The following is a 26,265-nucleotide window of genomic DNA, read 5'->3' as shown; positions in this document are numbered from 1 at the left end:
TGATTTTACCTCCAAACCAGTTCTTGACTTGCCTGTTTCTGTTAGTATCGTGCCTGTTCTTCCAGCTCCCAAAACAGTATCCCAGGAACCACGTCCAACTCCCACTTCTCTCCCATCTCTCCTGTTTATATCATAATGCCTGCCTGTTCTTATTTCCTACCCGTTTTTCCTCTTCCTGCATATATTTACCACCCTGCTGACTCATGCTTAGACATAAAATACTGAGGCAGCAGAGCAATAAGAATAGGCTCACAACCCAGAGGAAAGTGATCCTCTTTGTCACTCTTTCACATTCCTCCACAGTGTCAGCCCTGTCTACAAGCTGCACTGGGGAGGGACTGGGGCATTTCCATGGGCTCCTCAGGCCCCTCTGCTGCACCCAGATGCTCTCTGTTCTCACCCCCTTTTTGGCAGAAGTCAGTCGATGTAGGGTTAGTAAGAAAGGGTCCGCAAAGAAGACACAAGGAATTGGGGCCATAGTGGAAGGGGGGCAGCCAAAAGGCAACATTCAACCTCTTTCCTCGTCTTCTGGCAGAGACCACCGTGCAACTTTTAGGAGACATGGGGGCTCGCCCTCTGGCTGGTAATGTTTTCTGAGCACAGAAGGGAGCACGGATGAGAGCTGTAGTAATTCCAGCACAGATGCTAGCTCTCCCCCGCTCTGAAGCCTGACCCCTTGTGGCATTCTGTGTAATACCATGTCCTTGGGTTCACTGACATTCTGTTTTCAGCGTCCTCAAAGTCTTCATGATACTTTCTTATTCACTTCCATTTGTTTTTCTTGTTCTCAGGGTGGCAGGGATGAAGGAAGTTATCTGGATGACAATCTTGTGAGACAGGATGCCCAGGTTGGTAGAGCTGTACCTTCTTCCAGGTTTACTCTCTTTTGCCAATAAATCAGACCTTAGTTCGTGGACACCCTCTTATATGCCAGGCTGGGATATGCTATGTAAAAAAGATTCCCACAGATGACCTTTAATAATAGAGGTTTCTGGTAGATACCAGGGCTGAGGGGTGGCATTGGATGTCACCCCAAGAGCTATATAAGCACCTCTAGAGGCCAGACCTCTTAACATTAGGACCGTCGTGTAGCCATCCCAGAGAACCATGGGGTTGCTACAGAATCACTTGGAGGTGAAAGGACCTGGCTTTGCTTTGTTTACCTTCCATTTCTACTTCCCAGAAGAGAACATTTGATCAGACCTGTGTAAAACAGCTTGGCAGTTGCTTCCCTGATACACAGCCCACTTAGAGTTGCCTTGGCACCAACCCCTAGTCTAATCAGCTGTGGCCAGATAATGCTAATAATACTAATAGCGAATTTAACAGTGGGTGCTTACCAAGTACCAGACACTGTTCTAAGCTCTTTCTAGGAATTATGTGATTGAATCCTTGCAATAACCCTATGAGGTATAAGTATTGCCATCCCCCGTAGGCTCAGGTTCACTTTGATAATGAATGACAGAACTGGCAATATGGCTCTAGATCCTGTACTCTTAACCAATATACAACCATAGAGAGGGCTTTGTCCCATTCTGCATGTGACGTGTGAGCCATTATGGATTATGCAGGAAAGCACCTGTTGCTTTCCTTAGAAGGAAGAGGAGCGTGTGTGTGTAGTATGGGTTCCGAGGACTCCAGGAGGCCCATCCCTTATATGGAGATATAGGAGATTACTTTCAGTCTGGCACCCTTCAAGAGGAGAAGGCACTGACAACCTTGGAAACCTCAGATACTTATGTGAATTTCAGCTGCCTCAAGGAGAGAATTTTGGGGTTGCTGGAAGGAACCTCTGTATCCCAGGTGAATCTCAAATTAAATGAAGAGTCAGTGAGCAATTTATTTCTGAAATATTCTATCCACTATCATTTTTTGTGTGGGTTTACTAGGTGCCAGGTTTGTGATGCCTGCTTTTAAATAGATCATCTCATTTATTCCTTACAACAAAATCTGATGTAGATATTATTACTTCTGTTTTACAGATTAGAAAACTGATGCACAGATTTAAATACTTGCCCAATATCATATAGTTGTAAGAAGTCTCTGAATCCAGCTCTGATTTTTTAAAACCATGCAGTTAGCCAACAAATATTTTGGGGTCTTCAGGGAGCACAAGTCTCCTTGGAAGTAACCAAGTGAAAAGGGGCTTCCAAACATGTTTGTGCTAGACGAAGTTGGTCTGAGGGAGTAGAACTCAGAATGGGATTTTTCTGGATCCTCACAAGTCTTACCAAGGAAAGGCATTTAAGAACATCTCCATCCAAGATTTCATCTCTTCCCGGGTAGGCCGGCAGGAAAGTCTTGTCAGTCTTTGCCCTTTAACTTGCTTCAGCAGCAAGAGGAGAATTTCCAAATTTGAGTATTGTAGCTGGATTCTGGTCTAGGAAAGCAGGTGGGTTTGAGATGAGAAGATTTATCGGGACAGATGGAATTATTTCATTGATATGAAATTATCTTTCATATAAAAGATAGACATGTTGAAATATAGAGAAACTATGATCTAACAAGTCCAGTTTTAAATATTCTTTGAGGGAAACTTGCACTAAAAGAAATATAGGTAGTGTACAGAATTCCTACATTAAAAAGAAATTCACAATATATTAAAACCACATTAAAAATGTCCTTTATAGCTTTTACTAGAAAATAAAAATAACTAAAAAGAATAATAACCAGGAAATATAAAAGTAGGGGAAAATGTGCACCAGCACTGGAAACTGTGAAGGAGAGCTGCTGAATTGCCAGATAGGAAACAAACCTGGGCCAAGGGCGCGGGGAGGCCACTCCCGCCCCCGGAAAGAGGCTGAGCCCCTTCCAGCTGGAAGCAAGCACAGACGCGGAGAACGAGCGCCCCCTGGGGGGTTCCCCGGGACTGCAGCTGTATCCCCGCGGCTCTTGCTGCACCAGCAACAAACTGCTCCTGCTTCAAATTCATCCAGGTGAAGAGTGAGGAGATCTTGACAACCAGTAAGAATCCACTCACTTAGGTGTGGAGAGAAAAACAGCTCTGGATATCTGGATAGACTTGCTCATCATTTAAGGATGAATAAGCCCGAAGACCAACAAATCCTGAGCTCAAACAAAGCCATGCTGCAAGGAACAGAATCAAATTTCATATTGCTTTGGACCCTTAATAAAAGGAGAGAAAAACTGCTTTAAACTAAACAAGAGCTTAAAAAAAGAAAACAATAGTGATGAAGGGCCAGTGGAAATAAAAAAAGGGAGTAGTAGGGTGAGTTAAGGACAAATGTTGCTAAATGAAACAAGGAAAAACAGAATTTTAAAGTCTGTTAGCAGCAGGAATGATGAGAAATGGCATGACAGAAAACGGAATCATTGTTGTGGAAAGCAGTATTGAAAAACTCTCCAGAATTCAGAAGAAAAGGATGAATTGATAAAAGAGGAAGAATATAGAGGAATGAAGACAAGAGATTAGACTAAAGGCATTAGAATCACAACAAGAAGGATGTGGTTAAACTTGCCCTAATATATTTTTAAATATATAATAAAGGTAAATAAGTTAAAGTGTGTGGTCCTGTTGCAAGAATAGAAGAAATTAGTGGAATGATTAGGAAGTAATAAAGTAGAACCAAGCATATATGAGAATATACAGGTCGCATTTCAAGTCAGTGGAGAAAGCACAGATTACTTACTCAGGGAGTTGGGACAATTGGCTAACCATTTGGGAAAGAATAAATTAGATGCTTATTTCTCTTCACATCTTAGTGAGTTCCAAATACATTGAAAATTTAAATGTAAAAAAATGAAACCATAAATATACTATAATGAATTACAGTAAAACATTTTCAAATCTTGGACTGGGAAGGATTTTGTATGCATGACACAAAAGGCAAAAACCATAAAGGAAAATGACTGACAGTTTGGCTATGTAAAAATGCGTACAGTTTTATCAAGCAATACCATAAACAAAATTCAAGATTACTTGATAAAATGGGAAAATTTTAGCCTTATGTAAAATGACTTTAATATATGATGAGATTTTATAAAGAAGAATAAATATACCCCAGCTTTTAAAAAATGGACAATGAACATTAACAGGCAACTCAGAAAATCAGAAATGGCAAATAAAAAATATCTGACCTCACTAGTTTTTTTTTAAAAAATAGTAACACAAAATGATACCATTTCCGCCATTTACAAGGTCCTTTTTTTATGGTATTTTACAACAGGTATCATCCTGTGACAGATTAGAAGTTGGTCCTTTGCCTACATTTAATTAAAACAAATTTAATTAAAATTTAAATAAATTTAATTACAATTTAAACAAATTTAATAAAAATTTTAATAAATGTGTGGTATGGCTGCTGAATGGGTCAGCCCAAGTAGAAGGGATTCCTTTTAACTCGTAAGATAGAAACACGTAGTCTGCGTGTGGGGTGCTGGTGTTTGCCCTGACTTTCAGGGAGGTATTTTAGGATCTCATTGATCTTTTTGGCTAACAGAAATTCCTGAGTCATTTCCACTCACCAGCTACACCACTTTTACCCTCATCACCAACAAAACCCAAGCCAACTCAGCTCTTTGAAGTTCTGGAAATATTTGCATATGTCTTGGCATATCCTTTGTGGTGTTTTAAAACTTGTGCTTTATTTGTCTTCAGGCTCTGTTTGATGCTGGAGAGAAGAAATGGGGTACAGATGAGGTACAATTTCTAAGCATTCTCTGTTCCCGGAATCGAAATCATCTGTTGCATGGTAAGATGCCTGCCTCAACTTCCTAAGAAATTGGAAGTTAGGGAAAACTGTATTGCCCAACATTAATTGATAACCTTTTGTCTTCACTTTGACAGAGATTGCTGAACTGTCTTAGTTGTCTTACCTTGGAAATACGTGATTGTGACGATGTGCATGAGGGGTCAGTTTCTGAAAGATTAATTATGAATAATTAGCAAATAGACAATGTATTCATAGAAGTTTGACATCCATGGTGGTTCTAGGAAACAAACCTTCATGGTCAGTCCTTCTTCTAAAACAACCCCAAGATTTTAATTTTCATTTAGTTACATAAGAAAATAATTTTCAGTGCATAAAAAAATTTAGTTACATAAGAAAATTATTTTCAGGGCATCAGTAAGCAATAAAATAGAAATGTTGGTTGACATTTATCCTGTTTAACATCCAAGCTATAAAGTTAATAGAAGTGATTTCTTTAGGGGGTATGCTGTGTAAGATGAATATTGGGTAGTTTCAAATTTTATTTCTTTTGTGTTTTGTTTCTAATTTGCTTCTGAAAGTTCTAATTTTTGTAATGTGTTTTTAACTGTAGGGGAAAGATATAAACAATTATGGAATATTTGTCGTCAGCTTTATTTTCTTCCTGTAAACAGGAATAAGAGTTTAATAAGATATTTCATACTATATTTAAGCTCTTTGGGTCTTTATGCTACATCTTAATTTTATAAATACAACATGTTCTTACAATCACACACAGTTTACAAAGCTTGTGGGAAATTTTAGAAGAATGAATTTGCTAAACTGCAAACATAAAGTAATTGAAAAGTACAACTTATTTTGAAGTTGCTATTATTTCATATAATCCACAGTGACAAAATATAGGTGGTTATTCCATTAATAAACATCATGGGCTACCATCAGACACACCAACTTGTGACTCCCAGCTCCTTTTCTCACTGCCTTCCTTGCCCGATTACTAATAACGCAAATGCCCCGCATGGTGGTATCTGCTAAGAACTGCAGATCCTCAGAAATGGATTTAGTTTGGTAATACTTATTTCCTGGCACAAATCAATAGTGGGGCAGTTAAAAAAATCTGTTTGTAAAACATTGGATCTGCTTGTCAGACACTGGAAGCAAATATTTTAAGAACTGTTTGGATAAAGAAAACTTCATAGTTTTCTTCCCAACCAATAAAAATAGTGAGGATTCATGATAGCTAAGGTTTTGTTAATGATTTTCTATCATCTAGGTGCAGTGCTAGTATATTATAAACATGGTTTCTTGCAACATCCCAGTGGCATAATCATTATTTTCCCTATTTCATAGGGGAGAAAACTGAAGATTAGGAAGTGTGTCAGTTAGGGTTCTTTGATTCCAAGCAACCCACTTTGACTCCACTTAAGAGGAAAAAATATAGAATGGGAAAAGTGGGGAAATGGAAAACACTGGTGGCTCATAGAATTAATTGAGAGCTGAGCTGAACAACTTTGGGAAGAATAGAAATCAAGGCAAGGAAATTTCTGGGCATCTCAGTGGAAGGAATTCAGGGGTTTTATCTTTAAGGCAGTGTTTTCTAAAGTCTGCCCTCCTTATTTAAACTTGAACCCCGACTTCAGAACCCATACTTCACACTCATCTCTTAAGAGTGGGACCCAGCAAAATTAGCAGGTTTCCGGGTGATTTTTATGTTCACTGACGTTAAAGAATATCTTGGATGTTCTCGTAGGATGACTCAGTGCTTTGGGTCACCCCCATCGTCTGCTCAATTAAAAATTTCCCAGGAGGAAAAATATAATTGGTCTTGATTATGTGAACTGCTCACTTGTTCAGTGAAGGTTATAGTATGTCTTAGAGAGCAGGGGTATCCTTTGACTGACATTCCTTTGAAGATCACACTGTTGTGGGGTAAGGCAGCACCTCAGAGAAAAAGATGCTAAGAAGATAAAACAGATACTCACTTTAAGAAGGCTCCAGAAGGAAGCAGCAAGAGAGGAAAACATATTCATCACATTAAAAAAAATACTTGGCAAGGAAGTGAAAAAATTTAATTATGTTAAAGCCTATTAAAAGATGTGACCAGCCTATTAAAAGATGTGACTTAGTTTTAAAGAGGTTGAATTGCTCTAGCTTTGATTAGCCAAAGGGAAGATAAACATACAAGGGATTACCCAGGCCAAAATCAAGATACATTCTACTTGTTAAGGAAACAATGAGAAAAGCACATCTCCTCCAAGGTCAACTCCATTTTGCATGTGAAAAAACAGGGTCCCAGATATGGGAAGGGACTTGACTCTTGTCTTCTTCCAGGTTGCACGGTGTTCCTTCTTCCTTTCCTGGAGCAGCTGCCCACTGTGCCATCGTCCTCCTGGCTTCTTGCCCACATTGCTAATCAGTTTCCTTTTGAAATATGCCAAAGAGTAAATTGTGTCGCCTAGTTAAAAGATGCTCATCCTCTCTATAAATTTCAGGTTCCTTTATTCTTTTTATTATTAATAATGCCATTTTACTATTGTTTCTAGTGTTTGATGAATACAAAAGGATATCACAGAAGGATATTGAACAGAGTATTAAATCTGAAACATCTGGTAGCTTTGAAGATGCTTTGCTGGCTATAGGTAAGCTGGCAGGGGGTGAGAATGGAGAAACAAATGTCTGTAAACTTTCTTCCTTATTATCAATTTGTTTTTGTTTTTTTTGGGGGAGGTGGATAAAAGTTGTTTAAATTATTCATGGTGTGTTCCATAATTTTAAACCAGAAATATTAGGTACAACCTGATTAATATTGTACTGCCTGGCTTTATATATTTAATATCCTCTTTGCCTTTATAATTCAACATATGGGAAAGATAATCCTATGCTAGCTGCATCTTGCATGTCTGTGAATGGCTACAACAAATAACTGTCTCAGATGATAGAGATAGTAATCATCCTTTTGAAACTATATGCTGTCCTTTGCTTTGCTAGCCTTTATTAATTAGTCCTCCAAGAACTCAATGATAAATTGAGGGTACATTGCATCTGTGAAAATGTCCTCAGCTTAGCCCATGTTCATGAAACATTGCCTAAAACTTCTCAAAGTAATCAGGAAATAGTACCTGATACCTTGTAGAAAAAAAAGGAACCGCTGTCATTTTCTATTTTCTTACAGGTTTTTTATGTAATCTTTTCTATTTCTTTTTTTCTCTTGACAGTAAAGTGCTTGAGGAACAAATCTGCATATTTTGCTGAAAGGCTTTATAAATCTATGAAGGTAAATGGCCTCATTTTTAGCATCTGAATGACTCAGCATGTCTTGTGTACACCTTCATGTGATTATTTATACACTCCTGCCCCTAAATTTCAGCCTGAAATATTCAATTCAATTCACCAGTATTGATTACCTGCTAATAATAATACTGGGTAATATCTGTTGAGTACTTATGGTGTGTAAGGACTATTATTATCCCCCATTTTTTGGATGAGGAGGAAATGGAGGCATAAGGAGGGTATGCAATTTGCCCGAGGTCCTCAAGGAGGATGTAGTGGAACAGGGATCCAAACCCTGGCCATCCAGCTCCAGAGCTGTTTTTCTGTGCAAGCACCTGTGCTGGAACCAGGGTAAGTGCAGGAAAGAACAAAAGGTAGTCCCTGCTCTCAAAGAACTTTCAGCCTGGTGGGGAAGGCAGGTAAAGCGCAAAACACCAATAATAAAATAGAATATAAGAGAGTAGCTGAGGATCCCATTATTATAGGAACACAGGGGAAAGGTGTTTTTTTGTTTTTGTTTTTGTTTTTTCAATATTTGTGTTGGGACAGTAGGGAAACAGAAAATACTATATAAAGAAGTTGGTATCTCTGAGCAGGACTTAAAGGAATTTTACGTGGTGGAGAAGGAGGGGTGGTAAGGCTGGGGAGGGAAGGCTGACATTCCAGGGGCAGGATCACTGGGAGTGAGGCAGGCAGACTGGATAGCACAGCATGTGTCTTGAGAATGTCAGTGTAATCTCCTCTGTTCAGAATATAGAGTATTGGGAAAGGAAGTTATGGAGAGTCTTGAACACCATGGTAAGGAGTGAGGATATTCACAGGCCTCTAAGGTGGTGGAGCAGACAGAGGACATTGTCTTAACTTGCTGGGTTAAAGAAGAGCACTATCTGAAAAACGTATAGGCTCTGACTGTGGGGATCTCCTTTTCTTCCTTAGGGTTTGGGCACCGATGATGACACTCTCATCCGAGTGATGGTTTCTCGAGCAGAGATTGATATGCTGGACATCCGGGCATACTTCAAGAAGCTCTATGGGAAGTCCCTGTACTCCTTCATCAAGGTAAGCTACAAGAGCCTTGCCTTGGCCCCGGGAGAGCACTGATGAAAAGAGCAGGTCTTTAGAGACTTCTTGTCCCCTCCTACTTCACATATATCATCCCCTTTAAAGATCCCACTCTAATTCAGATATTTATAGTCTCTCTTTTCTTTCACACAGATATTTAAATCTTTGCAAGGTTAGAAGCTGGAAGTGTTTGCCTTCTAAACACAGTAATTATTTCATGCTGGCCCCAGACAGAGAAAGATTATATTTTAATGTCTACTTTTAAGAGCATAATTTCCTTGTCCACCTGACTACCATAAAAGATGAGCAACTGAACCACTCATCCACAACCCTGTCAGGGCCAGCTGAGGTCTGGAAATAGGGGAAAGCATTTTAGTTATCCTGGCTTGCTGTTCTTTATCTGGCATTGTATTTCTAAGAGACCTAAGATGGAATGAGAGTGACGAGAAAGGTTTCACATCTCATTACTGGGATTTTGCTTCTTGAGGAAACCAGTAGGGTCCCATGAACATGAGGCCAAGACTAATTCTCCTAGAAGCTGGAGTTGCCTGAACAACAAATTTCAAATCAGGATTTGATCTGTGAGTTAAATAAATTTTCTGAGTACTACCAATAGCTTGGACAGGTGTAACTATGAGGTGATTTCAGCAGCAGATTTTATTCCTATGTCTACAAGGCATTCAGGAACTTGATTCCATTGCTGTATGGCATATGAAGTCACTTTATTTTGCTGAGCTGAAATATAGCTAGTGATAAGTGAAACACTTTTAAGATTCAAGGAAGACCGTAAATGAAGTTACAGGACAATATATTTGTAACATATATAATAGGGTTAATATCCTGTTATCCCTGTATTAAGAGCTTCTATAGATTATTAAGAAAAAATAGATCCAAAAAGAAAATTGGACAAAACATATTAAATGTGGTTTTCACAAAAGAGAACACATAAATGGCCAATAAATATATAGGAACTATTTAATCTCAGTACTAGTCAAAGAATTGCAAATGAAAACAAATCATCATTTTCTACCTAACACCTCGACAAAGTTTAAAGAGATCATAACCAGCATTGGAAAGCATTTGGGGAAAATTCACCATCTCTTAAGGAGGGATTATAAACTGGTAAAACCTTTTTGGGAAGCAACTTGGCAGAGTATCCCCCCAAAAAACTGTACCTCCTATTTAAGTATTATAAGTCTAGGAATTTCTTTAGGGAAAGTAATAAAATATAAGTATACTAAAATATTATAATATTTTCATCATAGCATTATTTATGTTATTTCTTTTATATTATTTATATAAATAAGATTGTATATTATTTATAGTATATAGCATATATAATTATATAACATGGAAATATGTTATTCATATATTATTATTTACATTAACCAATAGGGGATGGCTTAAATAAATTTTGGAAAATCCATACAACAGAATACTATATGGTCTCTAAAACAATAGGGTACAAAAATTGAATGGCTTGGTAAAACATCACTATCAGTATAATGTATTTGCATTATGTTTGTATCTGCATAAATATTTATAAATCTGTATATTTATATACACATAACACTGGAAAAAACAAATATAAAGAACACATTGCTTATTCAATAAGAATTGACCAAAGAAACAAAAGAAGCAAACTAGAGGCATAAAATATATAAATCAAGGGGAAAAATGACAGAAATAAAACAACAAAAAAAGTATGTTATAATAATTTTAAAAATATACTCAAGTTAGGTAAAAATATAAAATCCAACTTTATGCTGCCTGTGAGAAACACCTAAAATATGGTGACAAATAAGAAACATAAAGAAAAAAATCAGGCAAGGAACATTCAACAAATTCAAAAAGAAAGCAGAGATTACACTATTAGTAAAAAGGAAGAATTTAAGGAGAAAGAACATTAAATAGGAGAAAGTGGATCGCTTAATAGTAAAAAAGGCAAACAATTCACAACAAAGACTAAATTGACTTGAAATTTTATGTACCAAATAATAGTGTATTTAAATACATAATAAAAAGCTTGAAGATTTAAAAGAAGACATTGGTGGAAATACTATCTAATGAGAGACTTTAATACATTTAGACTGATTTTAATAGATACATTAAACTTTGACCCTAAAGATAGAGATCCCATCTTTTCTAGTAACCCATGATGCATTGACAAAAATTGATCTATTAATTAAACCACAATAATTTCTATGTAGAAATTATAGAACCTTTGTGAAAGGGTATTTGGCAACCCATATCAAAGGACTTAAGAAAATGCATGATCATTAATCCAGTAATTCCCATTTTATGAAAATTTATCCTAAATAAATCATTAAGAGTATGCACAAAAATTTAACTACAAGATGTTTATTGCAGCAGTGTTTTTAACAGTGAAAAATTGGAAACAACAAAAATATCCAACAATGGGGGTTGAGTAAATATTTTACCTGTATACAGTGGAGTACTATATAGCCATTAAAGAATGATGTAAAGGAATACTTAGTAAAATAGGGAAATATGGAGCTATATTGTTCAGTGAAAATAGCAGAGCACAGAAGAATACTACAGTCTCATCACATAGGTATCTATATGCCTAGGAAAAAAGACTTAAAATATTATGTACACACCAAAATATTAAGAATAGTCCTCTCTAGGTGGTAGATTATGGGTGATTTTAATGATCTTCTATGTCTTTATTCTCTACATTAAACAAGATTTACTTTTGTCATAGAAAATCACAAATATTGTTGGTTTTTTTAAAAAGGAACTATCTGAGAAGAACTTGAAAAAGTTAACTTAGATAATTTTGATCTGTGCATTCAAGTTTTTAATGTGATTTTATTGAGATATATTCACACACCATACATTCCATCCAAAGTATACAATAAATGGCTCACAGTGTCATCACATAGTTGTGTATTAGTGCATTCAATTTTAGGACCCATTTATCTGACTGTAACTTTGCTTCCCTCACCCCCAGGGTGATACATCCGGAGACTACAGGAAAGTACTGCTCATTCTCTGCGGAGGAGATGATTAAAATAAAATCCATGAAGGATAGGATCCCCAACACTTTGGATTTTTTTTTAACTGCATTTTTCTACACTGCAATTAACATTATCTCACAATGCTTATTTCCAATTAAAATGCCTCCAGTTGCCTCCTAGGATATAAACTGTCTGTATTATTATTCATCTATAATTAATCATTCTGATGCTTTAAAGCTGTATTTGCATTTCAAAGCTTATAAAACCTGAAAGGAAATTTAAAATTAGAAGTAAAAATGCACTCCATGCTTTTAAACAGATTTCTTCTTCCATGGTGGTAGAGAGAAATTGGAATGTATTAAATTATTTCATGTTTACTTTTTGGAGAAAAATTATTAAAGTGGAAGACTGGAAGATTATTCTAAAATCATTTTTCTTCCCTAATCCTATTTTTAGAGTGGCTAATCATTTATTGATTTGAAATTTGTGAGCAATCAGTTAGTAAGAACATTCATTCAATTTACTCTTTACATGGTAACATAGATTGAAAGTACCCACAAGTCTCCTTTGTTTAGGTTTTGTCTGTAGCATTGGTTAATCTATTAAATTTGGCCTGGGAGACTTTCCCCTCACGTATTCTGTTAAGATCGCTGACTCTGTCCAGGTATGTCCAAATCACCAACTTGTCTGAACAAGTTGTACCAGCCACGTAAGTCTGGTTACCAAACATAAATGTTGAACATTCCACAATATGATGGTTAATGTCTTAATCCTGCTTGAAGATGAATGGAAAAAATATTACGTTTCAAACCTAGGTATTCTGGTAATTGTGTAATGCTCTGAATTGAATTTGGTGTAAGGAAGCTCTTTGTGCTCAAAATAATTTGTAAACTCCTTTTCTATTTCAATGGTTTGTAGTAACTTGCTTTGCATTGGGCCTTTCAAATCCAAAATAATTGTGAAGGTTTACTTGGATTTAATTCAAAAGTTCAGTTTGTATACAACATGGAAAAATAATTGTAATAAAACATTATGTCTTTAAAATGAGGTGTATTATTTTTCTGACTGACTTTTTCACTTCTGAGTTTTTTCGTCCTGGACTCTGAAAGGAAACATGTTTGAAAGACTTGTGTTACTCATTTTCTACCAGGAACAACATGAGAAGATATAACATATTTAGTCTTGTGTACATCTGCTGCTATAAAACTAATGTTTGCATATGCCAAACACTACTCCGATGACGTAAAATAGTTATTCTCTGGAAATGAGTGATGTTCTCTGTTCTACTAAGTAGAACTTTTATATTAAATAAGACTATTTTCTTTATTTATTAATTCTATTATATTTTGATGGGTGAAATATAAGCATTTGTTTTATAATTTGGTGCTACCTGCCCATTATAACTGTTTGAGCTATTGGTGAAAGCTACTTACATGCCTATTTAGGAATTCCAGGTAGTAACAGGAAACAGTACTCTCGAGGAGATACCTTCTCAGAAAAGCATGGAATCTCCTATTTTACCTGACTTTGGAAACATTATAATTTTCTTGGATTAGTTTTATCTTTAAAATTATACATGACCTAGCCAAAAATTTTAAATAGATTGCAGTTTTGACTGGAAGCTCTCTAGAAGGCAGGATAAAGCTACCTTGGAAAAATTTTTATTTGTTTCTTATGTTGAACAAGCACTACTTACTGGACATTATTATAATGTAATTCTGCTTTTCTCTCACACCTTCCATTTACATTTACTCTGTGGGCCCCGTGCTTGCTGTTCTTAGATTACTAAGTCCAGACAGCATATGACTTTTCTGGTAACTCTTAGGTTTAGGAAGTCTTACTGTCTAGTCCCTTAAGGTCATAAAATAGTGTCATTGCAGTAATTAATATGTCCAAAGTTCCAAACTTGATTTTCAGTTGAGGTGTCTTCCCTCATTCAGCTCTGGCCTATTACCAGCAGAAAGCTGCCTTCTGAGGATGAGGAAATGGTGGGCTTCTCTTCTTTCCCCCCCTAGGCTTTCTTCCGTGCCTTCTTCCCTTTCTAACTTGTCTTGCCAAGATTGTAGGAGGGGAGAGGGGAGAGTAAAGGGGAGCAGGCAAGTTCTTACCTGACATTTATTGCCATGATGGTCGAGGATCAGTATTGTGTGACCTTGGCAGACATTTAAAGCTGATTCCTGTGAGCATTCTCATAGGTTCCTTTGTCACCATCATCCTTCTCAACCCTGTCACTAGGGAACCACTCACCTGTAGCTCCTCTAGCAGTTTGTTTCTAGCTGGTCACTTACTCCTTTCTCAGCCCCTAGGGATTCAGCGATGACTTTTGCTTCTCTGTGCTCTGTTTGCCCTTTCATCAGCACCACTTGGACAGAATCTAAGATGATTCCTTGCTGGCTCTCTCATGGTGGCCACATATGCACAAAGGGAAACATCTGCACATCCTTTGCACTGACAAATTCTGGGCGCAGGTTGATCCCAGTGCAGCCCCCACTCTGCCACACCAGGTTGCCTCAGCCAGCCTCTTACAGTTCAGATTTCTCAGGTGTGAACCAGTCCACTGAGTCCACTGGGTCCCCCAAGCTATATATACTGCTGAGTAGAGTGTAAATTGGTACAATCATTTCAGGGAACAATTTGGTAATAGATAATAAAGTTGGTAAGTTCCTACCAAATCCACTTCTACGGTTCTACTTGGTGAATCTTTTGCACATCGTACCCATTGCCATTTTGTAAGAGCACTGAAGTAGAAACAACTTAACTCCCTCAGTAGGGGAATGGAGAAACGTGGCTTAATCACACAAATGAGCAGTGAAAATGAACTAGAAATTTATCAACTAGATCTCAGAAGTATAATTTTGAGAGAGGAGACAGGTGCAGGATGACAAGTGTGGTAAGATTCCATTTATTTACATGTCTAGATGTGCAAAAGAAAATATAGTTTATGGGTATGCATTTAGGTAGTGAAAGTATAAAAAGAGTGGGATAATGATAGACACCCTTCTCAGAGTGGTAGTCACTGCTTCTGCATTCTAAAATACAAATATAACTTAAAATTTCTAGCTGATGGTGGGTACATAAGGTTTATCTTATTAATCTATTTTAAATACTTCATTATAAATATTTTATTTAAAATGTAGTAGGGAGTCGGGGGGTGAAAGATGGCTATCCAGAGTCCCTAACTATGGTTGCATACCCCAGGTAGACAACTGTAAATTGTGCTCGGGCCTCCTGAAGGCACACTGCGTCTGATAGTCCCGGTAATAGACTATTTCAGACGTCCCATTGCCGGTGGAGTGCAGCACACACTCGCGCCTTAACCCAATGGTTTCCTTTCCTGTCTAAATCAGCGGAGGCCTCTTACTGAAAAAACCCAGGGGCCTGGCATACATTTCATTCTAAAATCTACCGTCCTCCAGGGCGGGACCCCGACACCTGGCGAGCTCGTTCAAGGATAAGCCCAAATAACACGGTCTTCTCACCCCTCGCCTAGTACAGAGCCCAGTGAGCATCTGGAGCTCAAGGGACCCTTGAAGAAAGAATGACGTGGAATCCCCGGATTTGCCATCACTAGGTTAAAAGCTAGGCCTGCCCCAAAGTTCAAAGTAGTATGAGAACCAGACAGACCGCAGACCGAAAACCAGCCTCCAGCCCACCCGCGCCCACCGCTCGCCCAAGCCCCGCTCTGCGCAGGCTCCACCCGCCACGCACACCTGCCTTTCCCCGCCTCTTCCGGAGGCTCGCCGGGCGCATGCGCTCTCCAGCCCGCGCTTTGTTGCGAAAGCTAGGGGGCGAGGTTCTGCGGTCCAGGCTTTGCGCGCGGCGAGACGCTGCGGGCGGCGAGACGCTGCGGGCGGGGCGGAGGATGGAGGCGGTATCGGCCGCTGCAACCGTCGGTGCTGCGCGTGAGAAGGTGACCGTGTAGGCACCTGGGCTGGGTGGAGGCCGGCGGCGGCCCGGCCATGGCGGGAGACCCTCCCCGCTGGGCTCCCTGAGGTGCGCTCCCTGAAGTCCCTGGGAGCCGTCGCCCATGGGCTCGCTGAGCAGCCGAGTGCTGCGCCGCCACCGCGGGGGAGCCCGAGCCCAGCAGGAGCCTGGTTCCGGGGCGGGGGGCTCGGCCCGGAGGCCAGGGGCTGGCGGCGACGCGGCGGGCCACGGCTTCTGTTACTGCCCTGGCAGCCTCAAGCGCAAGCGGAGCAGCGGGGCCTTCTGCTACTGCCACCCCGACTCCGAGACGGACGAGGATGAAGAGGAAGGGGACGAGCAGCAGCGGCTTCTCAACACCCCGCGAAGGTAGCTGGGGGGACCCGCCCGCACCTGTTGGTGCCAGGGGCGCCTGGGGGTGGGGTGCGCGGGGCTGCCCAGCTTGTGTAGGAGCCGCTGGCAATGAGTTCGCGAAGCCGTCAGAATCAGGGCGGATCGGGGAGCGCCTTGGGAGACACCTGGTGTTCTGGGTTATAAACCGCGGGCGCCGCGAGGGTGGTGTTATAGCCCCAAGTTGAGACTGAGGGACGCCAAGCCCGTAAACCTTAAGAGACGACTGTCTGCCCGGCCTTCTTTAGTACACCCGTCTCTGTGGGTGGCAGTAGAATGGGTTGTTTTGTCTCCGATTGCCTTAAATAGTACAGAGATGTAAATTTAGTCTGAGGTGGGCACCCCTTTTGCCGCCCACTCAGTGGAGAGGAAATGATTGCACGCAGGAGTTGTCTTACCTGTAAAGTTTATTAATAGTGCACATGTGTTCCTACCTAGGGTTCCCTTCTTTCAGAGTCTCAAGTACTTGAAGTTGTTGCCCATGGGTATGTCTAAGGCTCTGCTGCAGCTCGCTTAACCTTTCTTTGGAGAGTTGACAAGAGGAATATTTACTTGTGAACTAGAATGTAGTTTTTAAGTAGAATAGGATTTTAACTTAAAAAACCTGTTTGTTCTGTTTTAAAATATATATATATCTGTGGGGTCACAGATGTAATTTTAAAATGGAACTTTAAAAATGATTCACTCAAAAACACTTTGCAACACAAGTGTTATGTATGTATTGTGGGGAAAAAAGGTTAAAAATACTACCGTAATTCACTCATAGATAACTACTGTTCATAGTTTGATTTATAAAACCTTTCGCAGGGTTTTATGTACCAATGCTTGTGTTCATTTATAAAAATAGACCCCTACTGTGAATACAGTAGCCTTTTAGGAGAACCAGTGTTGCATAGTTTTACAGGCTCATATTCTAAATTCTTTTTAAATAGAATGTAGGTAGCCATATTTCCTCAGGTAAAATGAAAATTCTAATATCTGTCTTATAGAGATAAATAAATGAGAAGGCATACAATGCACAGTGCTTGGCACACAAGCACTCTATTATCTTGATGAACTGATCTCTTTATCATTATGAAATGTCCTTCTTTGCCCCTGGCAATATAGCCATTTCCTTTTGAAGTGTTTGAATGGTAAATCTTTTCCATCCTTTTGCTTTTTACCTTTCTGTACCTTTATATTTAAAGTAGGTATATTGTAGACAACATATACTTGGTTAGTGTTTAGACCATTTATATTTAATGTAATATTTGAATTATATATAATAATCAAGGTTCATTTGAAAGATAGAAGCTATACAGTAATTTGAACAGAGAAAAGTTAATATAAACATTATTAATAAGTAGCAGGGGATTAACTACTAATAGATAAAGAAGCCTATAAGACAAACAGGAATAGCCAGTATGGGGAACAGCCACTACTTCTAGTGCTAAGGCAGAATTCCCAGTGAAGGAACAAATTTGGAATAGGGTCCTCTCTCCAAGCTGAGATTGAGATATTGTTGAAGCTGTGTGACTGTGGACCACTCTATAGTGGAGAAGTTTGCGAGGTATGGTAGGCTGATGCTGGCAAGCAAGAATCTACCCATTGGGGTGCTGACAAAACTTGCTTGAGGCCATATGGGCCACAAATGGAAAATATTTACTATCTAGACCTTTTGTCAACAGAATTTTTTACTTTCACATTAGCAGAACTGTTAAAATTCACACTATTCTGTAACCAGATCTTGAGTGTTTTGTTCATAGATTCTCTCAAAATTAAAATCCAGTAAACAATATTTGTCATTATAACTGTAAATATTGTTCACTAGAGTCAAGTGCTATGCTAGGATTACAAAGCATACTTCATGTGTCCAGTGTCCCAACCCCTTGGCTCCTTGAAGGGGTTATTTTCTAACCTCATAGTTAAATGGAGTCCTGTTTCTTATATTCTAGCAAGTGTTTAATGTCCCTTATTTGGACAAGGCTTTTTTTTTTTTTTTTTTTTTTTTTAATTGCTTTTTCTTTTTCCTAGGATTTCTGTTTTGTTTTGTTTTCCCTTGCTGAGAAAAGAATAATATTCCTTCATCGTATCTTCAGACTTTCTATCTTTTCAAACACGCTCACATGGAGTCCTTCTCCTTTAAATCCCAGACTGCCCTCTTAGGTTCCTCCATCCCCCTGTTCCAGTCTGGATCCATTGCTTTCTAGGTCTGCTTTTATTCTGGGACTGACTTAATACTACTTTCTAGGATTGGAGCCACTATTTTCTGTAGGTTGTATTTTCTTTCTCATTCATTTTAGGGAACTACATCCTCTAGTATTTTCCTAAGAAAGGATTTAAAAGGGAGTAATTTGAGCCTAACTAAATATGAATTTAATCTGTCACTTTACTGATCCTTTGAGTATGGAAATCTAATCTAAAATAACTTTTCTCCATATCTTTGATGATAGTTCTTCATTGTCTTTTAGCCCACAGTGTTGATGAGAAATTTGATGCTGATCTTTTTAGGTGACCTTTTCTCTCTGGAGGTTTTGGGATTTTTTTCTTTTGTTTTGGAATTTAATTAGAATGTGCTTAATTGAGGGTCTTTTAATGGCCTTGGTACTTGGATCCCTACAATTTATAGACTTGCACTACTTTAGTTTTGGGAAATTTTCTTCCTTGAATTTCTTCCATAATTTCCTTTCGTCTTTTTTCTTGGTTTTCTCTTTCTGGAACTCCTCTCAATGGGAGTTTGTACTTCTTGGATTGCACCTCTGTATCTTTTTTCCTTCTTGGTCTTTATTGCTTTTCATTCTGGGAAATTTTGTTAATTTTCTCTTTCAGCCCCTCTTTTGGCATTTGAAGTTCAGCAACCATACTTTTAGTCTCTAAGACCTCTTTCTTTCTTGTTCTGAGTTATTTATCATGGCATCCTATTCTTATTTTATAAAATAATCTTCTTTGGGTGCACTATTTTTTATAAAATTATCTTTTCTCTGAATCGTGTCTTCTCAGGGGCAGTTTTTCTCTTTTTGAAGGTCTTTAATGCTGCTGATTTTATGTTGGAATCTCTGGTTGTCCTTGTTTTAGAATAGGTAGCTGTTTTGCATTTTTTTTGTTCTGTTGAGTAACCAGATCAATTTCCATTGCCTCTTTGAGAAGAAGCTGCTGCTTTGAGTAGGAAGATTGAATACCATCGGTTGAATACTTTGCTTTAGAGCAGATACCTGGACTTTCTTGGTACACAGCAGCGCCTCTGGTATCTCAGTAATTTTTTTCATGACACCGTGGCCCAAAAGAAATACCTCATAGTTAGAGCCAAACAATTTAATGGTAGTATAGCACATGATAGCTGAAAGATATTGCTGTTTTCCCCTCGAATTTAAAATATTCCATGTGCCTCTCTGAGTTTGCTGTGGTGCTCCCAGGTGCCTTGGCACATGGATTGAGAGCCGTGACTTAGGGTGAATGGGTTAGGAGCTAACAAGCTACCAACTCCTTAGAAGGAGGGTTGCTTTATCCTAGATGCCAACACTTATGCTAAAACTTAGATCTTCCTGGTAGGTTTGTTCTATTTCTTTGTATAAGAGCCTTATCTTTTTGCCAGGGTTATCTGTCCTCTGTTCATGGAGAGTGGGGGAAGTGTTAGGGGAACAGGTTTCCCCATTTTCCACATCACTTCTCACCTGTCTTGTTTTTCTTAGTGACCACTCCTCATCCAGCCTCCCAGGCTCTGAAGAGCAGATAGACTCCAATCTCCATCACAGCCCTTCATACTATATTCAAACCCTTTATATTCTAGTTAATTTTTTTAATTTCTAGATATTTGGAATTTTCTCATCAGGTAATAAACCATTTTTGCTGTTGTGGGTTTATTCCTTTTTGTACTTTTGGTCTTTTAATGTAATGCGTTCCTTCTGTTATCATGAACTGGAGGCTACATTGTCTTATTTATTTACCTTAATGACCCAAAGAAATCGAAACTATTAATATCTTCTTTTTACAGATGGGGAACTGAGCTGTGGTGTAGATGGGACTCAAACCCAAGTCTGTCTTGCCACCAAAGCATGTGCCATTTTTATTCTCTGTTAGGAAGAGTGTTCAGTCTGAAACAATTACTTTGAGTTTTTAAAAAGGGATTTTAAAAATTTAACTACTAGGAAAGCAGTCAGAATTGGCCAAGAATTTAAAAGATACTGATCAGCCTCTGCCTAGGGCCTTTTCTTATTTTACTAGATCATACAATTTTTTCTTTAAATTAATTCTTAGCCAAAAATCTAATATGTTTACAGATAAAATATGCAGTGCTGCTCTGTTGAAAATGAATGAGGTGTCCAGAGTCCCCTCACTCAGTTCCCTTTGGTAGCCCCTGGAGCATACTTTTGAAAACTTCTGATATAAGGCTGCAAGTCATTTCTCGAATGAAAAATAATGTTTTAACTAGCTTAAGAATAATTTAAGATTAAATGGAAATTACTTTAGAAATTACTTGGGTAGGTGAAATTTTTAGTTTCTCCAATTTTTAGTTGCATAGCGCTATTACCACAGTTGTATTGAGATCCTCTATAGAACTGTTTCTAAATGAGAAAAAAATCACCACATGAACTTATCTTCTTAATTTTTTGAATATGTATTTACTTAGTTTAAACATTAAAAGTTACAAAAACATGTACAGTGAATGCACCTTCTGTGAATAGAGTACCCCAGAGATAACCATTTTTATTAGTTTATGTACTCTTCCATATATGTGCAAATATGAATATATGATGCCCCCCATCCTTTTATACAAATGCCATGTTGACTCTAATTAATAGCAGTTGCACAAAAGGAGTATTTTGAGTTATCTGCAAAGATCAGTAAAACATTCAGTTTTACATATATGTAACATTTGCATTTCTTTTAACAGGAAAAAATTAAAGAGTACATCCAAATATATTTATCAAACATTATTTTTGAATGGTGAAAATAGTGACATTAAGATTTGTGCTCTAGGAGAAGAGTGGAGCTTACACAAAATATATTTATGTCAAGTAAGTGTTTTATTTTTCCGTTTGAGTAACCAGAGCTAGCCATTTAAGAAACTGTTACACTTTTTCAAGTTATGTTCTTTTCCATTGCATTTCATGGTAATCTTTTACATAGACGGTACAGTAGTTGTTTAAGTCCTCTAACCTGATTTTTTTTTTTAAGTATTTTTTTTTTTAAAAATGGTTAACATTGTTAGGGACATTTTTTAGTTAGGCCTAGAAAACAGATTTTCATACCTCTTTGACATGTCTTCTATAACATGCTTATTTTGGTACCTTCTATTGATAAAAGGGAAAAACTGTTTAACATTAAAGTTAAGATTTCTGAATTTATTTTGTGTATGATTACTTAATTGGATAAATTCATCTGAATTGTTGCTTTATAGTTAAAGTTGAATGTGAACAGAAAGTTCTTTATACTTAATTCTTCATTTTCCCCTCGAAATCAGTTAAATTAAAGGCAAGACCAAAAAAGGTATATAGGCAGTCATTTAGCCAGTATATCTATTTGATATCTATGCTGAAAATGTTACTGTCTCCTACCTCATCCTAACAATTCACAATTTTCAAAGTAGAAGAAAATGTTGCTCTAATGACTCATATTTCATTCATTTATTCTTTCATCAAATCTACTGTAGTCACTGGGGACAGAGCAGTGAACAGAACAGTTCTTATCCTATGGAGCTTATATTTTACTTCTTTCCATTGTTCAAGAATAATTACTGGAACAATGTAGAATAATATTTTTCAGTAGAAACATTTTAAAAATTCTGTAACATTTTGATCATAATGTTTTTAATTATTTTAAACATGTTTACTTTGGCTTGAAGTATATAACCCAAAGAATATATCAGAATATTGATCTCTACCTGAGGATATAGTCCAATTTTATTCATTTTTCTCTCTCTCAAAGCAGTTTTGTGAACTTGAGGGTAAGAATCTCTTTCATGTCTTTCCCTTCCAAGAGAGAGTAGATGGATTATAGTACAGACCATATGCTAAAATCTAAGCCCTCTGAAAACAGAAATAATGTCTACTTTGTTTACTCCTATATTCACAGTACCTTATACATTATAAGTACTCAGTAAATTTTTTAAAATAGATTAGTTAATATTTGATCCTTTCCAAAGTAATTCTAATTGTAAGACGTGTTACTTGAAGGTATATAACTAAAGACTTCATTATAGTACCTTTCCAAGAATTCAGGTCCATGTTGGACTTTTCTGATTAGATAAAAAGAATTTGGATTTTCCCTAATTTCTTTGGGGTTCATCATATTAGGACTGATTCAGGACTGATTTGGATCCTTTATAGCCGAGGAAGATTCAACTGTTGGAGGATTTTTAATCTCCTCTTCTCTCCTCCTCAGTATATTATTATGTATCCATTTTGTCATGTGTTTATGAGAGGTACATAAATATACGACATAGATTCTAAGCTTGAGGTTAAATTCTCATTGAGAAGGAAAACATAAACATGTAATATACTCAGAAATGCTTTGTTAAAGGGAGCAATGACTAAATTTAATTACCTTTCATGTTTCAACTAAGTAAAAAGCTAATGAGGTTCAAATAATATAAGAATTTAGTCTTTTTTAAATTAATAGTTTTAAACTGAAAGCGTTAAGTACATTTTGATATACCTAATAGTGTCCTTATGTTAATTTCTTTTCTCTTAAAGACATATTTGGCAATTCTCTTTCTCTTGAAATAGTGTAATAGATGAGTTTAGATAGAATAATTGCCTGAAGTTACAAATAGGAAAATAATTTGGAAGACACAGAAAGTACTAGATAATCATTGACTTTTTTTTTTTTTTAAGTCTGGCTACTTTTCTAGTATGTTCAGTGGTTCTTGGAAAGAATCCAGCATGAATATTATTGAATTGGAGATTCCTGACCAGAATATTGATATAGAAGGTAACTACTACCATAATTATTATTATGCAAAAATCATTAAAACATAACCTTTTATTTTTTTGGTAGAAAATAAAAAATATTTTCTCTAATCTTGTATAAAAAAAAAAAGCTTCATTTAAGCATCCTAAGGAGATAACTTCATTACTTCTGTCCCACCTGTCCCTAATTTATTTAGTCATGTGGTCCTTATCCATCTGTTTACTTCTCTTTGTTAATGTAGCCACCTGAGATATGGAGTATGTAGGGTGAAGGAAGAAAAAGTTTTTTTTTAACTGCATAGAAAAGCTGGTAAACAATATTCATTGATTGTTCCCTGTTTTTGAAGATCTTTTCTGAGAACAATAAGAGTATGAATTACAGAATCTTGTTGTTTCAGTGGTATTAGGATGCTAAGATGAGGAAGTTGAGACCCAGAGGATATAAGGGGCTTTTTATGGATCTCAGAGCAGTTAGTGAAGCTACATCATTCTATAGCTATTCTAACTACTATTCCAGTGTTCCTTCTGCTACTCTCATTATTAGCCCAGGCGGAAGTTCCCATGACCTACCACATTGGCATAGAGAAAATTTAAGAACATTTATAAATTGTACCATGTGGGAGATGTATGAGAGTGGCAGTAGAGAAAAGGATGGACAGAATTAGATGGCCATAAGGGTTAAGTGTGAATGTCTGAGGTGGTTCTAGGTGACAAGTTCAGCCAGTCTAGACACACAGAAGTAGAATGTACTTGGTGTGTACATTGGGGGCAGTTGAATGAAATTGGCTGTCACAGCAGGTTCTTAAAGAGTTAGTTAGATGGAAGTAAGCACTAAAGTTAGGGAGGTAATGAGGATTAGGTCAGAAAGAAGTGATAGAGGCTCCACTGAGTGTTTGGATTTAATACCTTGGATGTGGAATGGTAAATGTTTCATGTCTTTGGCCAACTCTGATCCACTGGTGGTGGTTGCCTGGATTGTTGCACTGGAGATAATATGGTCTTTAAAGAGAATGTATGTGAGCTATGTATTCAGTGAGTCATCATTGCAGGGAATGTGACATGGGCAGGACCAGGAGCTGGGCCACACTCCCCACTGGCGAAGCAGTAAAGTAGCAAGGTTGAGATTATCACTGGATCTGTGTAAATAATTGGTCTACTCAAGGGTATCTTTATAAAACTTTTTCCAAGGATGTCTCAGTTCTAACCATCAATGTCAGGATTAGATGCTAGAATAGGGTAGTATATGGGAACTCTATTTTATGCATGATGTTTCTATAAACCTACAACTTCTCTAATTTAAAAAAAAAAAAAAGGGTGCTGGAAGAATCCAGCTAGATTCTGTAGAATACACGGAAACTTACAACATTGTTATTAGAAACTTACAACATTGTTATTATATTAGTACCGTCAGTCACCATTACCAGCATTTTAATTAGCGAGTTTTCCTATCCTTTTGTGTACATGCCAGATTTAGACAAATTTGTCTTTGTGTGTGAAAATTGTTATTGTTAATTTTGTAGTACTCTTATGGATGTAAGTATTTCGTGCTATATTTGTGCTTTTGTTTTTAGCATTGCAGGTTGCGTTTGGTTCACTGTATAGAGATGACGTCTTAATAAAGCCCAGTCGAGTTATTGCCATTTTGGCAGCAGCTTGTATGCTGCAGTTGGTAAGTCTGTGCATTATTCAGAGGAAGGATCACACTTACATCTTTGTTTCAAAATATCTGTTCTAAAACCAGAAATAATTTTTAAAATAAAATTTTTACAGTTTTTAAAATAAAAATGAAATGTATCAATATGCCATTTTTTGCAGGTCATTTAAAATGCTTAACCAAAAGCAATGTATTACAACTGAGGTGGTCATGATGTCTCTTAGCATGAATGCAAGCTATTTCTGTGTAGATACTTTATAATTATAATGTAGAAATATATTACTTGTCTAAGTTCATTTACAGATTTCCATTAATGACTTATCTTTAACTATTTTTAAGCAAATGACTTAAGATTACTAACTTATTTAGTTCATTGGTTCAGAAACATTGAGTGCCTACTATGTGAACTTTTTTTTAATTATTAAATATTATATGTAAACCACATATATGTGTTTTAATCTACTGGTAAAATAACAGATTTATTCATTTAACAGAAGTTTATTGAGCAGTGTGTCAAACTGGGCTTAGAGATAGAAAGATAAATTAAGATACAGTTCCCACCTTCAAGGAGCTCCCATTGTGCTGTGTATCGTGGCAGGGAGGGAAGAATAATAGACCGAAAGGTGAAGAGGGCACTGTCCAGAATTACAGGTACAGTAGTAAGATGTAGTGGACACATGAGAAGGGGGTGGTCAGTTCAACCTGCTAGCATCAAAAAGGGAGGTCAAGTTTGAGGTTGTATCTTGAAAGATGAAAATAAATTTTTCTTGCAACAGATGAAGAGAGGGGAAAGGAGGATTTCAGACAAAGCAACAGAGTAAATGAGACTTAGAGAAGTGAAACAACGGTGGATTGGACAACTTAAGTGGAACCTGGCTCTATCATGGAATATAAGAAAGGTTGAAGAGTGGGAGGCAGAGGCCAGATGATGAAAATCCCTTTGTAACTCGCTAAGGAGTTTAGATTTTAAAGTACCTTTGGAAGATTTGAATCAGGAGAGACAGAAAGAATATCCAGAAACAATGTGAAAGATGGATGGAAGGAAAGATGAGTGCAATACTAGAGACAAAAGTCTGTTGTGATAGGGCTAAGTGAGGATCTAAGTAGCAATAAGTATTGAGGGAGTTAAAAAAGGAGACCAGAGGTGTTATCCACCAGATTTGGTAACAGACAAGATGTTAAGAGGAAAGGGGAGGGGCCTAGAATGACTTTCATGTAAGTTTAAAATCCTAATGGAGTCAGTGTTTTATTTTGATCTTTGTAATTTTTTTTATTAAGTTTCCTTTTTTGTGGCATTTGTATACTCATTTAAGTATTAGTTAATAGCTTGCTATATATACTTGACTGAGATCATTTGATTTTTAAAATGTTTTGATTCTTTCAATACTTATTTCCAGTAAGTATACCTTATTTTCTAACTTTAGTTCTTT

General features: G+C 37.3%; 2 protein-coding genes across 4 annotated transcripts in view; both read left to right on the top strand.

Moving 5' to 3' along the window:
• ANXA4 (annexin A4) overlaps positions 1-13,027 on the top strand; it is a 62,753-nt gene extending 49,726 nt beyond the window's left edge. For both annotated transcript variants that reach the window (XM_037806966.1, XM_037806965.1), the window contains 6 exons: positions 792-848; positions 4,619-4,712; positions 7,214-7,309; positions 7,886-7,944; positions 8,877-8,999; positions 11,977-13,027. In XM_037806966.1, the coding sequence (XP_037662894.1) occupies positions 792-848; positions 4,619-4,712; positions 7,214-7,309; positions 7,886-7,944; positions 8,877-8,999; positions 11,977-12,036 (489 nt within the window). In that variant the 3' untranslated portion in view covers positions 12,037-13,027. The remainder of the gene's footprint in view (positions 1-791; positions 849-4,618; positions 4,713-7,213; positions 7,310-7,885; positions 7,945-8,876; positions 9,000-11,976) is intronic.
• A 2,782-nt stretch (positions 13,028-15,809) lies between these two features.
• The window catches only part of GMCL1 (germ cell-less 1, spermatogenesis associated), an 86,803-nt gene continuing 76,347 nt past the window's right edge, over positions 15,810-26,265 (top strand). Inside the window, exons 1-4 of one of the 2 annotated variants that reach the window (XM_037806847.1) lie at positions 15,810-16,273; positions 21,165-21,288; positions 23,107-23,203; positions 24,753-24,850. In XM_037806847.1, the coding sequence (XP_037662775.1) occupies positions 16,011-16,273; positions 21,165-21,288; positions 23,107-23,203; positions 24,753-24,850 (582 nt within the window). In that variant the 5' untranslated portion in view covers positions 15,810-16,010. The remainder of the gene's footprint in view (positions 16,274-21,164; positions 21,289-23,106; positions 23,204-24,752; positions 24,851-26,265) is intronic. The other variant, XM_037806848.1, reaches the window with a different exon arrangement.

This window comes from Choloepus didactylus, chromosome 17 (genome assembly GCF_015220235.1).
Source record: "Choloepus didactylus isolate mChoDid1 chromosome 17, mChoDid1.pri, whole genome shotgun sequence".
Lineage (NCBI taxonomy): Eukaryota > Metazoa > Chordata > Mammalia > Pilosa > Megalonychidae > Choloepus > Choloepus didactylus.
Note: the sequence above shows the minus strand (reverse complement) of the source record. Positions and strands in the feature narration are given on the sequence as shown.